The sequence below is a fragment of the Urocitellus parryii genome, chromosome 9, assembly GCF_045843805.1.
Source record: "Urocitellus parryii isolate mUroPar1 chromosome 9, mUroPar1.hap1, whole genome shotgun sequence".
Taxonomy (NCBI): Eukaryota; Metazoa; Chordata; class Mammalia; order Rodentia; family Sciuridae; genus Urocitellus; species Urocitellus parryii.
In genome coordinates, this window is record NC_135539.1 from 54,295,037 (window position 1) to 54,312,895 (window position 17,859).

General features: G+C 36.9%; 1 protein-coding gene across 16 annotated transcripts in view; it reads right to left on the reverse strand.

The window, feature by feature from the left end:
• Pard3 (par-3 family cell polarity regulator) overlaps nt 1–17,859 on the reverse strand; it is a 656,694-nt gene that overhangs the window by 528,258 nt on the left and 110,577 nt on the right. For all 16 annotated transcript variants that reach the window (XM_077803009.1, XM_077803007.1, XM_077803013.1 and 13 more), the window contains exon 2: nt 15,823–15,924. In XM_077803009.1, the coding sequence (XP_077659135.1) occupies nt 15,823–15,924 (102 nt within the window). The remainder of the gene's footprint in view (nt 1–15,822; nt 15,925–17,859) is intronic.

Sequence of the window (17,859 nt, forward strand, 5' to 3'; positions counted from 1 at the left end):
ATATAACTCTGTGTATACAAAACTAAATCCCAATTAACTATAATTTTTGCATGCCATTTTTCATTATACATGGACGATTATAAAATAGAACACCTAACTGTTATCTTCACATGTAACAGAAATGACGAACCTCTAGATTATTTAAATATTACTTAAATGTAAAATCCATCCAATTTCCTTTACTTCTTACCTTTTGTCTCAGTGGGGTTTAAAAACTATTACCTTAAGGCCCTGCAAGATAAAGGTAGTATTATTTTGAGATCTGTGAGTTCTATGTACACTTCCTTTAAAAGCAAGATTTTAACAGAAAAACTATACTTCTAACTTACAGTGTTTAAAATCTTTTTTTTTTTTAAGCATCAAACTTTCTGAGTTAACACTGTTATTCCACTGTTATTTTATTTTGTTTTGGTACTAAGGATGAAATCCAACAGGGATCTACTACTGAACTACATTCCAGCCCTTTATATTTTTTTATTTTGAGACAAGGTCTTGCTAAGTTGATGAGGGTCTCACTAAATTTCTGAGGCTGGCCTCAAATTTGCAATCCTCCTGCCTCAACCTACCATGTATCTGGGATTACAAGTGTGTGTCACTGCACTATTGTTCCACTGTGAAGAAACCTTGTCAGCATATATGACTATGCAGGCTTCTTCTACATCTAGACTGTGATTTCCTGTATAATGGAGATGTAGAAGTCAGCACACATACAGATCTGTGTATCTATACACAGATAAGGAATTGCAATCTAAGTATCAAATGCCTTGAGTTCTGGCTCATGCATATATCCTGATGTATGAATATAAACCATTTATTTCAGAAGAGTCATGTTCTGGTTTTGCCGAGGTAGGAATTTCAATCCTACTCACTATAACTGAATTCCCTACTTAATGAGTCCAACAAACTGCAAAATAGATGATATTTCAGTTTCCTTAGTTTCCCTTTCCCCTCCCCCTGCTCCATTTAATACATGATCTCATTTCTCTTGACAAGTCTCTGAGGGATGATTATACACTGGTTCTAACTACATCTCCTTCCCCCAGGGAAAGTATACAAAACAATGATTTTGAACTTATGGTTTCTATGGAAATTTTTCCTCAAAGTGATGCACAAAACTGAAATTATATGTTGCTTAAATGTCACATGTGCTGGCTTGTAGGAGAGAACAATGATCTAAAAAGGGGGTGATTCCTACTTGAGGAAAAAAAATGACGTTTATCTTTTTCATCAGCATTACATACTGCCATAAAGTCAGTGACCTAGGAACTTTGCACAGGACAAGCTCTTCACCTATACCACCAATATCCCCATGCATCCTCCCAAAAGCCACATCTCATTTTAAGGTGAAGAACTGATAACACTTTAAAGAAGAGCTTGGAACTCGAAAATTTAAAAGCATGTTTACAAGAGCTGAACACCATCATTATTATTACCACCAATAGAATTAAAAGCAATTAAAAGCAGTTTAGGGTAGGAAGTTAGAAATGCTTCACAGAATTTAATTAAACAAATTGGATTCTGGCACAGAACTGCAGTTCAACAACCTCTTTTCAAAACGATGCCACAGACTCCTTAAGGACAAACAAGGCACTCACATTTAAACTCTCGTGTGTCAAATACCAACACACAAAAGGCTTCTACCTTCAGCTTCAAGTATAGTTTTGAACTTGTTGCTTTTTCAAAAGGGAAAAGATTTTGCCAACTGAATCAACAACAATGCATTCAGGCATTATCTTAATTTCCTTATTCATCTCTGATATTACTTTCTAGAACTCTACATAGAAGTTTGGATTTCATAAAAGCAGGTTTTACTACATGCTTTTGCTCAAGTTACATTAATCTGAACACAACATTTTCACACTGAAATAAATCAGAATTGCTGGCAGGTATGGTGGCACATGCCTACAATCCTAACAGCTCCAGAGGTTAAGACAGAAGAGAGCAACTTAGTGAGGCCCTGTCTCAAAAAAAAAAAAAAAAAAAATAGAAAGGATTAGGGATATAGTTCAATGGTGAATTGTTTCTGGGTTAAATTCCTAGTACCAAAAATAAAAATAAATAAATAAATAAATAAATAAATAAATAAATAAAATCAGGATTGTTGGAGAATTTTTAAGCAGCAAGCATCTATTATGGTTGTGATTTTTCCTAGAGGAAATACATCATTTATAAAGTGATCAGATATTTGGTCTATCTCAGACTTTATTTCCAATAAACATGTCAAGGTTCTCTGTGATAATAAGGAAAATGAGGGGGAAAAGACTAAAACTACTGAAGATGTAGCCGACATGCAAGAACCAAAATAAATGTAGCATTGATACGTAGTCATGTTGTGGCTACTTCTCTATAACATTAAGAGAGAGAGATTCCCAAAACAAATATCATTCATAAACTAGCTAAAATCTGTATCACTTGTTTGAGCTGAATTTTAATTACTAGAAGAAGACGGTTCAGAATCATTTATCTATAATATTGAAAACACAATTCTATTCTATCAAAAGACCACTGGGAGGCATACATAAACCATGGCACTTACCCAAAAATAAACTAAGGGGGGCGGGGGAATCACATTTGTGTGTGAGATTATTTTTATTATAACCTACTATTTGTGCTTAATAACTACAAAGTATCTCCAAAGTAACATTAAGAAAAGAAATATAATTTTTTAAAGATAAACTTTAGATTGTCTTAGCAGCCTAAAATTTCTATATTCTGCACATAAATAAAGCAAATAGCAAGAAAGCATAGCCACACTCACTTTCTACCATTTTCATTCAATAGCTTCAAAGAATTCTTTAGGAAATATAAACTCCAATCCTAGGGAACAATATTCTTGTTAAATGTATATAAACACTAATTTGCTTTTATTCTAACACTTTATTTCTGCCTAAAAGTCAAGCTTAACCTTTTAGTCTGGATAACAAAGTTCTTCATTAAAACCGTGTTTTATTAGAACACTGTATACTAGTAATCAAAATCTTCTAACATGACAGATGCTAATATTGAGAAATGTGTAACATCCTTGTGATAATGATTAAATATATTTACACAAATGAATACTGAATTTCTACAGATTAGTAGCACAGAAAATATGATTTTAAAGCTATAACATGTTCAAATTTCAAGAAACTTTTTCAAAAGAGTATTATATAATAAATATGAAGAACAGTATTACATTCAACTTTAAAGCGGTCAGAAATTTCTGTACCAACCTGCCTTTTGCTGATTTCTGATGTGGCTTTTTTGAGATTCAAGGACCTTGAAAACCTCAGTGCCTTCACGGAGTCCTTCCTAGAGACACCAGAGAAAGAGTAATACCTTCCTGCAGGCTTCCTCTTCACCCTGTCTGCCATCTTGACCCATCAGAAAGGTGACATCCACAATGTCCCAGATTTCAAAACTAACTACAAAGTAAAATAATCCCCTCCTCAAACTATACAGCCTATGTTTTGCCCCGTCCTCAGATAAGGATAACAACTTAAGAATAGGCAGGAAATAGAAGACAGAGCCCATTCCACAGAAGTAATTCTAAATGGACAACATAGCCTTTGCATATGGCAACATCAGCTCCAGGCTCTCTACAGAGACCAGGTTCAGGCTCTTCGGCACCAAATTAAAACAACCTTCACCAGTTAAACAGGCCTGGAGTAGTTTGTCAAGAGTAAAACAGGGTGTAGCAACACGCCTTCTAGTCAGTGGGGTGTGAATAAATACATCAGGTTCAAAGAGGTTTCTTTAACTCATTCCTTGTCAAAACAGAGAGCAGGCCAGTAGGTTCCAAGATAGATCCAATCGCAACTACTTGAAAACAGTAGTCCTTTTAGCATGGCTATGAAAACAGTAGTCCTCTTAGCATGGCTATTAAGTTAAGCTCTGTGTACAATTTTGAGGGGGGGGTGCGGGGGAGCGGGTGCTAGGGATCCCAGGAGCCCTCTACCACTAAGTTATTTTCCCAGTTCTTCTTTGTTTGTTTGTTTGTTTGTTATTTTGAGACAGGGTCTTGCTAAGTTGCTGAGGCTGGCTTTGAACTTGCAATCCTCCTAGCTGTGTGTACGCTATCTTCCTCCAGCAAATGAGAAATTGGATGATCAGATACTCAAACACACAGGTTTTACTCAGAAAAAAATGAAGTACTAAGCATTATTCATTAGGAATCTAGGATACCCTTCATCTGTATCAGAAATGGGAGGAAGGGTGTTGTTACACCCTTTCCAAAAGCAACAAGAATACCTTATCTCAGATCTAGATGAACTGATGCTGAGTAAGTGAAGAATATTTAACAAATAAGACTTGAAGGCTGGGAGTACAGCACAGTGGTAGAGTGCTTGCCTCCCACATGTGAGGGCTGAGTGCCATCCCAGCACCATCAAAAAAATAAAAAATAATTTTTTTTTTGCTTTGTTTTGGTTTTATTTGTTTAAAAGTCATGAGAAAGCCAAGAGCTGTGGGCCATGCCAGTCATCCCAGTGACTCACAAGGAAGATCACAAGTTCCAGACTAATCTCAGCAGCTTAGCAAGACCTTGTCCAAAGGTGGCAGGGCGGGGGGGGGGGGGAGAAAATGTAGAAATATATCACAACAAAATATTGGATTTTATGAATATTTACAATACAATTAATTCTATTCATAATACAGCCACATAAAACTCAATACTTTAGGAAACATTCAAGTCTAACCCAAAGATTGAAAGGAAATACATTCAAGGTAACATTTTCTTAATTTAGCTATTAATCCTGAATATTCAGTCGTCAACAAGAGATATACAATTATTTTAAAAACACATATCAATCATTAAAGAAACTATATAACTGAAAAAACTACATAACCAAACATCAGCTTGTACCAGAAATACAAAACTGATGGATAATACAAACATAGAATATTTAAAGATGACAGTGTTTAACAAAGAGGCATATACTGCAGCACTGCTCCAAGTGTGGTCCCTGTCTACAAGGAAGTACAGAAACAGTAATCTTTTGGAAACACAGCAATTTGACAGAGTAATATTATATCTGTTGATTCTAATAATAGATGCAATAAAAGTATGCGAAACACAAGCCAACTTTTCCGAGCAATTCTTTTGCGTTGTATTTAAGAACAGTATTGCTATGCCACAGATTGGAAAAAGGAAACAAAGCTAAACTTTCACAAAGGTGGTGAAAGATGTAGTTATCAGTTGTTTTCTCTGAAGGCAGAACATTTAAGACTGCCTTTCTGGGAGGAAGGGATCGCAGACCTAGTTGTGGTGAATAGAAAGAATTTTTCTTCTGAAAGCTAACCAGAGCATACCTCCTAATATTTCCAGTCTGAATATTCCCAACTAAATATGGAACATTTCTTGCTTTAAAAGCACTTGGAATTAAATTATGCTATGAAAAAATAGAAGCAAGACATAGCCTCATCATTAAGGGACAAAACTGTTGTAGCTGAAAATATTTTGTCAGTAACGTCATCTTCCTGTTTTACAATGAATCCCTAAAGGTAAATGTTCTCTAGTGACATCCATATTGCAAGGCCTGCTTGGAATGGAATATATGCTCAATAAACAGGCACCAGCTAAGTTAAAGAAAATGATGCTGCTATGGAAATGCAAATTCAGCTTCAATTCCATAGCAGCATCATTTTCTTTATATCTCATGTTCCTGGCAACTGAGATATCGCTGACACCACACATTAGTGCTAAATAACAAATACCTGAGAATACATGTTCATCATCTGACTGGTCATTTGGAAGGAAGTATCTCATAAATGTTTTGCAAGAAAATAAGTCAAGCTGTAAGCAACACACTGAGATACAAAGAACTTCAGGATTCTGAAATACAGGGTTATGGACTCTATGATTCCCCCACTCTAGGTCAATTTCCACATTTAAACTATGTGCTTTTAACTTAGCAAGGGCCTACGCCCTATGATGTGGCTCAGTGGTGAAGCACCCTTGAATTCAATCCCCAGTACCCTCCTCCCCACAAAAAAAGGATGTATGTATGTGTACACACACACAGTGTGCTTTTAATATACTAAATGAACTCTTCCTGACTGTTGGTCAAGTGCTTGCCACTCTAACATTAACTGGTTGTTAAGTCATAAATTTCTAGTGGCTTTACTGAATGTGATTTTCAGAACATAGTTTAAAAATACCATTGCTACTGTCAAGTTTGAGGTATAGCCTCTCTTATTTCTTCACAGTATTTCAAATTCAGGTCTTTTTTATTTTGTTTCCCAAAAATCTAGATTCATCTTACTCTCATTCATATATTTTGAGATAGGAGAATATTTTATCTATATTTCCTAATTAAATGTATTCATTCATATTTCCTTCACAGTCAAGGGCTAATCAAGGGTGTGGACCATCAGAAGAACCAAAAAAGATTATTAAATTGGAATGACTGCAATTTTTTGCCACATGGAAATGCTATTTGTCACATGCCTATAAATACCATGTATTTTATATGGTTGTGATTTCCAAACTCTTGTCTCCAACTCTAATCTCTCCCTTGGTCATCAGATTCATATGTCCAATTACCTACTTGACATCTCTATCAGGTGTCTCACCAGTATTTCAAAACCAGCTAAATGTACCAATAGAAGGCTTGACCTGACTTTGAATCCTTTCTCTCCTCCTTCAATTTTCTTCATTCAAGTCAATGGAACCTCTAAATTCCCTTCTCCATTTCTTCTGCTTCAGACTCAAAAAAGTCATCTTTAATCCCTTGACTTCTCTCATTCCTCACAGTCTGAAATTCTGGAAATTTCAATTCAAAACATATCTCAACTCCACACATTCTTCCCCAAACTCTACTCTGGTCTCAGCCACCATCATGTCTTTACAAGTCTTGTTCCCCTCTCTTGCCCATCATCTCACAACAAGCTTCTGAAAATGTCATTGATGATATCACCCCACAGTTTGATGGCTCGGTGGCTTTTTATTGAATTTACTATAAAAATCATCAAAATCCTCAAAATAGTCTCTGATGTCTTCCCTACTGTAAATTCTGCCTACTCTCCACCCCGACTCCTTCCTCTCTCCCATTGCTCACTGCATCCAGTCACACTGATTTCCTTGTGACCCATAAACACTTCAACCCTTCTTCCACTTCAGGGTTTCATACCTGCTGTTCCCTCTGCCCATAGAGCTCTGCCCCAGCTGTTACCAGAACTGGCTCCTTCCATTCCAAACTCCAGCCCACCTGTCTACTCCTGTGACGGGTCCTTTCCAACTACGGCAAAGTGTCACCTGCCCCTCTATCATCTATCACATCCCACTCTCACTTCATTCCTAGTACAAAAATCTCTGTGAATCAGAAAATACCCTGATGCTGCTCACTAGCTCATCCTCAGCACCTCTCACTATTTCTCAAATATATTAAGGACTGAGTAAGTTTTTATTAAGTGAATGTTGGAAGAATAGAAGGAAAGACCAAATTTGAAAGCCCTGCTTAATCTTTGCTCAAACTCTGTAATAAAAAAGGCTGGGGATGTGGCTCAGTGGTGAAGCATAATGTAACTTGTCCTACAATTATACATGACATTAAGCTCTTGACATTTTAACAAATGTCATATAAAAAGACATAGAAATATATAGCTAAAAATACACTTTTTTACTAGCCAAGCTAGCTTCTTTCTCCAACCTTACTCAATAATTAGAATGTTTATTATTTAGGGCCAGGAAAAACCCCAAAGAAGTGGAAATAGACCTGAAAACCTGGGAAACACATTTTTTTAAATGGGGTCACTACAATCTGTGTTACCTTAATATAAGGTATGAGCATAACCTACTACATTTGACACTGGTGGTGGCAGTGACAGTGACAGTGACTGCCAATGACAACAGCAATTAACCTTTCCTAGGCCCTTAATTTTGCAGAGATGATGCTAAAACATTAACAGGATTAATCTTCAATTTAAAACAACCTCACAAGGTAGGTACAATCATTTCCCATTGACATATGGGAAAATTAAGGCTAGAGAGGTTCAGTCATCTTCCCAGGCTCATTAAGAAGTCATAGAACCAGAATTCAAATGCAGACAGTGAGGCTCCAGATTCCACAGCACAAGAAGCTCATGGCTTATGAAGCTACACCAAAGCCAAGTGCAGCAAACCAAGTTACCACACCTATGATTAATATAACTGAAAATGCAAGAGAGACTCTGTCCCTTACTTTACCTGACTGACTGGGCATCCTAGACAAGCAATGCTTACCACTTTCCTAGGTAGGCTGAGGGCCAGTCAATACTGCACAGGCTGTGCCCAACTGCAGAGCCCGTACTGCTTATGAGGGATCTTTACCCTTCTTGCCACTTGGCCGCCTACCAGATTCTCTATCACTACCACCTGCACAAAACGAAGAACCGTGGGCAAACCAGTACCCATAAATGTTTACTTTTTCTTTTTTTTTTTTTAGAGAGAGAGTGAGAGAGTGAGAGAGTGAGAGAGTGAGAGAGTGAGAGAGAGAGAGAGAGAGAGAGAGAGAGAGAGAATTTTTAATATTTATTTTTTAGTTCTCGGCAGACACAACATCTTTGTTGGTATGTGGTGCTGAGGATCGAACCCGGGCCGCACGCATGCCAGGTGAGCGCGCTACCGCCTGAGCCACATCCCCAGCCCCCGCATAAATGTTTAAATGTTGGGAAATAATATTTTTAAGTTAATTAGCTATTCAATATTCCACTTGACAGTTAATTTAAACATTCTCTTCTTTAGAGTCTCACTAAAATAATAAATTCACTCAGAAGGAAATTAATTAAGTCATCTAGTTACTGAACTCTATTTATACAAATTATTTCAATTCCAAGTTATCAAACTTTTAAAATCATTCCTTCCCTATGCCAATTTCAAACTAAAGTTAAAATTTTTAAAGTTTCTATTATAAGCTATATTTAGAATTGTCTAATGCTTTCTTCATATTGAGATTAGACAGAAGCAAAATTATTTAAATGTTTTTAAATTAGAAGTAAAAAAAAAAATCCTCAGTTAGTCATATACCCTACCCTCAGAGAAGACGACTACTGATATTTTTTGTTCTGTCCCTTCAAACTTTTTGATACATAATTATTTCTACTAAAATTAGTCTGTGTCTTTATGCTGTTTTAATAGATTTGCATCTGATTCTCTAAATTATCTATGCTTCAGTCCCCACCTGACACTTCCAAGGCATTCAAACTCATGAAAGTTAACACTTAACCCTGACCCACCACCCCAACACGGTCAACTTAACCCCACAATCCAACCTCCATGGCCTCTTGCCTCCCCATCCACTGTAACTCATTCTTCACAGGGCTGCTAGGAACATGTTTCTCAAATGATAATCTGAGGGCTAGGGTTTATAGCTCAGTTGGTAGAATCTTGCCTCGAATGCACACAGCCCTAGGTTCGATCCCTAGCACCACCATCACCACCCCCAAAAAAAGTTAATCTGATCACATGACACTACATACATCTCCACTCATCTATCCTTAACATGACCACTTTCGACTTGATCATTCCTCCATCCCACCCCAAAGGCCAACCTTGCTTTAACCTGTGTTTGGTCAGGGTACTTTGCTATATCTTTTATAGGACCATTCCTTTTGTTCAAAATCTGATTATAATTATGCATTTAATTTTTGTAACTGTTCAATTCTTCCTTTCCCAATAGATAACTATGCCCAAGAAAACAGGAACCACATGTACTTTTATTTGACTTTGTATAGCAGCATTTCACACAATGCATGGTATGTAACAGATGATTATTAAACTGGCTGAATTAACTAAAAATTAACTAGTGTTATATAACAATGTCTTAATAACATTATTATGTCTTAATTGTTATTGTTGAAGCACTCTGGTTTTAAAAAATTCTCAATCTTTTTCAAGAAAGAGTTGATACTTAGTTTTTCGTTTTATTTTGTATTGTTTTGTTTTTGTTTGGTACCAGGAATTGAACCCAGGGATACTTAACCACTGAGCCACATCACCATCCCTTCTTATATTTTATTTGAAGACAGGGTCTTGCTAAGTTGCTTAGGGCCTCACTAAATTGCTGAGGCTGGCTTTGAACTTGCAATCCTTCTACCTCAGCCTCCCAAACTGCTGGGATTACAGGATTATACCACCAAGCCCAGCCAACACTTAGCTTTGATTCAACAATGAAGCTAGGTTTTATTTTATCTTATCTTATCTTAGTGGGGTGTTGGGGATGGAACTCAGGGACACTTTACCACTGAGCTACACGCCAGCTGTTTTTCATTCTCATTTTGAGACAGGGTCTTACTAAGTTGCTGAGGCTACCCTTTGATTTTTGATCCTCCTGCCTCAGCCTTCCAAGCATCTGGGATTGACAGGCATGCCTCATAACACCTGGCTGAAACTAGGTTTTTGTCTATTTAATCTCAAATATTCATCAGGCGGCAAGAGACTGTATATGTATGCATAAATAAATTACTCCTTTTGTTTAAGGAAACAAAAAATACATGTGTAAGTATTTCCCTATAGTGTTTTCTGTAAATAGGGAAGGTTCATGATGAGACATGCCTGCAGAAAACACTGTTGCTTTAAAATGTACATTTTCCCAAAACCAAAAGATAAAGATGTCTGCATTTACTTCATTTAAGGGAAAACAAGGCATAGGCATTCCTTGATATTAGACCATGCCTGATCTACCTAAACAGCAAAAGATAATGTGCTGGTCTTAAGTAATATCCTAGGCAGACATCATAATTCATAGAAATTTATAGAAATGAGGCCAGAACTTGCGTAAAGAAAAAGCACTTGATGTAAATTATTTATACTAAAACATTCTAAGGCAGATCACAACCTGATGCATGTGATTTCTATCATCATCTTATATTTCAAAACAACAAGCATCTGATGCCACATCCTAACAGAAATTATACATTTCTCTGGGAGCCCCGTTTAGCAGTACAACCATGCCTTTTTCACATGCAAATTAATTTCACATGTTTAGTAACAACTAAAATAATCCATTTAACTAAAATGAGGACACCTTAGTTATTTGGGTTATGACTGCTTTACATTAAACACATAATTTACTTGCATTACATAAATGTGAACACAATTATTATACATTTGTAACCAGAAGTTCTCCCTCATTCAAGCATGTGCTTTGCTTTATTTTACAGCTTGGCAGTTCTGAGGAAGGTATTAAAAAGTAGAAAAGGAGAGCCTTCAAAGAAATTAACAGTAGTGTCACTATAAACAGTTAAATCTCACTATCATTTATGCAGCAATCCATTCCATAACAAAGTCATTTATTAAGATTCTTAGATCTCATTTCATCATCCCCAAATAAGTTCATTTTAATAGTCCTTAATAGAGATACAAAAAATATGTTCTGGCCGGGCACATTTGCACATGCCTGTGATACTAGTGACTTGAGAGGTTGAGGGAGGAGAACTGCAAGTTCAAGGCCAGCCTCAGCAACTTGGTGAAAAAAAGGCTAGAGATATGGCTCAGTGGTAAAGCCCCAGGGTTAAATTTCCAGTAACTTAAAAAAAAAAAAAAAAAAAGTTCTGCATTCTCTTCTACAAATTGTACAGATACTGTCCTCAGCATACAAACAACAGAGGGCTTCCATCCATCCACATTAGCAATATCAATAATTAGGGACAGAATCTATTAAGCTTTTTAGAGTATGCATATAGAGATGTTTTCCACCTATAATAAGGGTACCTCCTACCATCACCTTGTTGAACACTTTTTTTAATGAATTATGACAAAACAAGCAAAATTATGATTTATATATGGAATAAAAAATAGCATTTACAAATTCTTCAAATTAAAACATGTTCCTTACCTGAAAGTTCTGCCATTTGTCTACTTCAAAAGCAAAATTTATCATAATACATTTTGGAAATTTCAATATATATGTCTGGAGCGTTAATTTTTTTTCCTTTTTGTTTTATTTTTAACACTGAGGTAATTTTATTAATACATAACGCACCAAAACTACATCAGTTTATAGGTCAAAAAGCTATGGCAGGGGCGGGGTTAAAACACCTCTGCTTGAGCTTTTCCCCAACCCTTGGAAACCATTGCTCACCCACATACCTCTTAACAGTCTTCTAAAGAAACAGCCAGACTTCCGGGAAGAGCCTGGACTCTGACAAACACCCACAAGGAATAGACAATGATCTCCATCACAACTTTTTGCCCTGTCTGGACTCCAATACAAATGCACATACTCTTCAAAGTGGGTTTAATTGCCACTCAATTCAATCCTTCTTTCACCAAGCACAAAAAACAGGCAGTGGAAGACATTGCACAAGGTCACCATCAAACCAGAACACACCTGACATCATCCTTGGTCACAACAGAATTACATCCAAGTATGACGAAAGGAATGCTTGATCAAACATCTTAAATCACCTTTAGCACCAAAGATACAAAAGAGGAGACAATAATATGTACAAGAGAAAGACTTTCTTCTTGCCCACACAAAAGTACACTTCCCTCAAATCTAAGCACATGGCCAATTACTCCTGAAGTCTTTGATTACGCCCCTTACAATCGGTCTCAAGCAATTGTCATGCAGAAAGAACTGATTCTCAAATGTGTATTTGATGATGTATTTAGAAATTCCTGAATTTACTGTCACAGAGGGAACAAAAGGAGTGGCCTGGACCCATTCATGACAATATAAGACAGGTTCTGAAATAATAGTGAAGACCAAACCAGAAAGACAATCAGACAAAAACAATTCAAAAAGTAGCTCTTTCTCTCATAACAAAAGCATCACAGTTGGCCTAAATGGTGCTGAGGACAGCACAAAACTCTTTTTAGTTTTTCATAATCTGGCAAAATGTTAATTGAGAAAAAAGAGAATTGGACATTAGAGGTGAAAAAGACACCATGAAAGCCCGAATACTCTCCTGCTCTGAGGTCCCCGTGGGAAAGTAGCATTGTGGAGAAGGGACAAACAAAACAAGGTACTCAGCTATGGCCAAAGTAGATGAAGAAAATTCTCTGCCTTAGAAAATCAAACCTATTCCAAGAACCCAAGACAACCCATGTTCAACTAATACCATGTTCAACAAATCTAAATACAACCTAGAAAATGAAATTGTATGGGCACAAAAAGCACTTTCTCAAGGCTCTCTGTACTGACCTCTAATAATGAAAGGATAATGCAGAAAATTATGACTAAATTCTTCAATTTTCCTTTGCTATCATTTGAAATGTCATTTCTTGATCCTAATGTGTCCCCTGTAAAAAAAGAACTTTTCATATTACAAATTCATGGTGATCAGACATGAAATTGGCACCATTAGGAGAATTTTCCCCACAAAAGACATGATTTCAGAGTTCAGTGACCCTATATATGAGAAGGGAAGAATTGCAAAATGCAGCTGCCAGAGATCCTACCTCCCCAGGCTGGGTATCTTCATTTTAAACATACATCCAGAGGGCTCAAAATATGGTGCATTTTTTGAGGAACTGTATTATGTAGATGAAGTATAATGTTTTTGTTTTGATGAAAAGCAAAACAGGTGTCAAGATTTTTACTCACAGTAGCTGCCAAAAATAATTGAAAACACTCCAGGATGATTAAACAGAATCAAATTTCAGAGCCATATAAAACAAGCATATAGCATACCACATCACACAATCTCTGGGTTTGAATAATGCATCCAACAATACTGTCAATCTTGGCACTCTGATTTTGAACTGTTAATTTTATTTACATATGTATTTTACAGTTACAATTTAAAATGAATCCTTAACCTAGGAAATCATTGAAAAAATTGAAATTACTTTCACATAAGTATTTCAGAATAAAACACCAATTTAAAAGCTACTTCAGCCTTTTGTACATTGTACTCTGGCATTTTTTATATAGAAACTGATTTCCATCAGCATGATATAAAATTGTCCAAAAAAGTATATCACTTATTAATGGTTAAAACCATTTTTTCCCTCCGGTTAAAGCGCTTTGTTGTTGTTCTTCATTTTGTTTTTCTTTGTTTATTTTTGTAGTACTAGAGATGGAACACAAGGGCACTCCACCACTGAGGTACATCCCTGACCCATTTTTTTACTTTGAGACAGTCTCAGGCTGGCCTGAAAATTGCAATCCACCTGCCTCAGCCTCCTAAGCAGCTGGGATTACAGATGTGCACTGCTGCTGAACTATTTTTATATAAGAAATAACAAAAGGGAAAGGAGAAGGCAAAAAGGAGGGAAGAAGCGGGAAAGAAGAGGAGAGGGAGAGGAAAGAAAAGAGAAGTCAGAGGGAGAAGAGGAGGATAATGAAGGAAAGAGCAATACGACATCAGTTCACCTCTTTCAAACATGATGGTTGGGAAAGGGCAACTGTATAAATTTATCAAAAATCCCTGTAATCACTGTAAGCTTTAGAACAGAACCACAACAAAGTTGACTATAATTTAAGTCTCTAGATGGTACTCTTCATGTGGCTCACAGAAACATTGGAGAGTTACCCTATCACTGACTAAATGAAAAGCCTCAAAAGGAGAAAAGGCACCGAAAAAAGAAAAACAGTATCCATCATACATATGCAAACAGTTCTGCAGTTTTTGACACAGTGTCCGGGCCCACAATAGCTGTAATGGGACAAATTCCTCTATGGCAGGTGCTAGTGAATCAAATATTCCTGAATTTATGTAATATCTCTATCTGAAATCTTTTGTTTTCTTTGAGATTTCAGGAAAGCATGTAAGATTTCTGCAGACTCTGAGCAGGCATGTTGCTAATTGTTAGAAACACAGGAGTGAGCAAGATCCAATAGCTGGGCTCACCTACTCACAGACCAGTGAACAAATGGATGAAGAGAGGATGAAAATAGAGGGATGGTGATTAGAAAGTGTCCTGGAAGGAATCAGAATGAGCATCCTGAGGATTTTGCCATCTTTCCACCTCCTTACATAACCTAGCTGGTGTAACATCCCATGCTATGACAGTGATGTTTCATGAGGAAGCACATCTATCAGGCAGCAACCTCAATACAGCTGTCATAATACAACTGTTTATGTGGCCGTGAGCCCTTCTGCAATCTCAGTTCAAGTCAAACATGAAAGATGATATGGCTAAAGAACCCTACAAGCCTGCCCAAGTCTCATCACCTCATTACAAAAAAAAAGAATTTGCTGACTTCTATATGCAGAGCCAGACATCCTGAACAAATTATTAAAACCTTGAGAGTTGTCATTCCTCCTTCTCACTCCTTCCAAGAGTACAGGAAGGGGGAAAAAAGTGAGGGAGGAGGCATGCGAGTTAGTGCTAAGGAGCAATGGGCATCTAAATTCATGATACCAAAATAGAATACATGAAGATAGTGTTCTAGTACAGAGAAAAACCTGAGCAATGATGGAAAAAGGGGCAGCTTTCTGAGAGCCATCACACCACAAGGGAGGGTGCCCAAGATGTGCTTGCTCAGGCTAGCTATTGGGATGGACCATCTCTGGGCCAACACTGGGACAGAAGTCTAAGGTTTTGTATATCCTGCACTGAAACACAGTCATAATGATAAGCACAAGTTGACAAGGAAGGGGTACTGAGGTTAATGTCTGATAGATGTACTAGCACAGCAACCTTTTTGATAATATTTCAATTTTAAAAGTTGTATTTTATAAATTCCAAACTGAAGTCCTGGATATTGAGAAAATCATTACATCCTGGCATTCACGGTAGTGAAGATTGTGGAAGATAATTACATAGCAAAATATACTAGAGTGGATGAGACAAATGATATTTAAACCAAAAAAAAAATGTATTTAAAACAGAAAGGAAAGTGCTCTCAACTACCCACACTCTCCCCAGTCCCCAAACAATACATTCTGAGCAGATTTCCCTGGACTTGAACTCACTCTGTCTTTATCATCTGCTACATCACAGAGGATGTCATCCAGGTCTAGAATTCCTCCATCTCCATGTTCCAAGCGATGCACCTGTATCCAGTAGCTTGGATCCTAGACAAAAGAACATAAATATTGAAGTAACAAGTTAGCAAAACCAAAAGGGAATTCAACAATTTAAACTGTGATAACTGCCTGCCCACTAAAGGAAGCCAACTATATCAACAAAACTGTAACTGAATAAAAATTAAGGTAGCTCCCTATGTTTCATATTGAGTTAATTTTTCTTTTATTTTATTATAGTCACTCATGCATTCTTTTCCTCTTGGCTCAGATGTTGATTTACTACATAAATGGCAAAAAAAAATAAAAATAAAAAAACAGCAAAATTTGCTGCATAGGAAATATTGCTTCTCTAAAGTAGATTAGGTTTCCCATTTTCCAGTATATGCATTACTTATTAATCTACTCAATGCAACCTACAAAACTATATAATAACCAGCAGCATATATTATTTGTCTGAAAAACTCTCATATTTGCTAATCTGCATAAAATAGTTCACACATCCTGGTGCCTCAAAGTTCCCCTTACAAACTGGTCTGAAGATACTGAGGAGAGGAGCTGTGAACAAAGCAGTCTCAGAACAATGCATGGTTGGAGACTATGTTGATAAAGGTAAAATTATACACACATGTATATGTGCAGGTTAAAATACTTAACACACCCACCCCAAAATGTGCAGTGGTTATCACTAAGAAGTAGGATTTGGCAAAAAGGAACATTTTAAATTTTATAAACTCCTACATGGTAAATATTTTTAAAACCATAACGCTCTTCTTTTCAAATTATTTGAGGAAGAAACATAGTTGGCTTTAAACTTCCACAACCATTCTTATTTATGTACTCAACTGGAAATACACTAACTTGTGTTCTGCCACTAGCTACTGCTTTCCTGGCAACATAGGATTGCTATCAAAAAGTTCTATCAACACTGTTTTGTTTTGTTTTTCCAAATCTAAGAAGGCAAATTTGTTACAGCTCTTTCTTGAAGAAAAAGTGGGAAAAAGATAAAACATTAATGATAGTCAAAATATAGATTCCTCCCAGATCTATGGATTAAGACCCTCCAGGGGTAATGCCACTAAATTCAGATTCTTAAGATCCTCTTCTAGTGAACCTCTCATGAAGGTGTGCCTAAGAACCACTAAAATGGAACACTTCTTACTTTTAAAATGCAGAATTACCAATCCTTGTCACTTTTTAACCAGCACAGCAAACAGCTCAAATGTAATACCATAAAAAGTACTATGCAAATAACCTTCAGTTACTACACCCTCACTTATCTGGACCCCTATAAAAGGAATCAATCATCCACAACACCAAGAGTAACACACACACACACACACACACACACACACACACACAGAGTCATCCTCTTCATCTGTGGGGCTTCTTTAATCGCACGTGTATTCCCTGATTTCAATATCACACAGAAAGTCCTTAGGAACCCACTACTATTCTTGCTCCAGAATTCATCATTTCTGTATTTGTTGAACTGGGGGAGGGGGAGGAGGAGAGAGGGGAGTAGAGGAGAGGAAGGAGGAGGAGGAGGAGAAGAAGCCCCAAAACAAACTATATTCCTAGTTCCTAGTTTTCCACACCAAATGGTATTAACTTTCCAAAGGGAAAACTGGAAGTAACTAATATCCTGGGAGTGAACAAGGAAATGGTGTCTCTTAGCCATCATTCCCTGGCCATTCTGAACAGGTCTCCCTACATCCCACCAAGCAAGCTTTTTTGGGCACTAACTAACTTGAATATCAATTTTCATTTCTATAAGTAAGAAAACTGTTTTTTTAGCTTCCTAAACCACCTTACTCTCCATCTGAAATTATTACCTGCAGGCTTTCTATAATGTTTGTAGCTACCCCTTCAATATAAATTCCCACCTAAAGAGTTTCTCAGTCCCACAACTTCATCCTTCAGAACCTGCTGCACTCCAGCATCTCCCCTTTCACAGGCTGCATTAAGCCCTTCGGGTCTGTGATC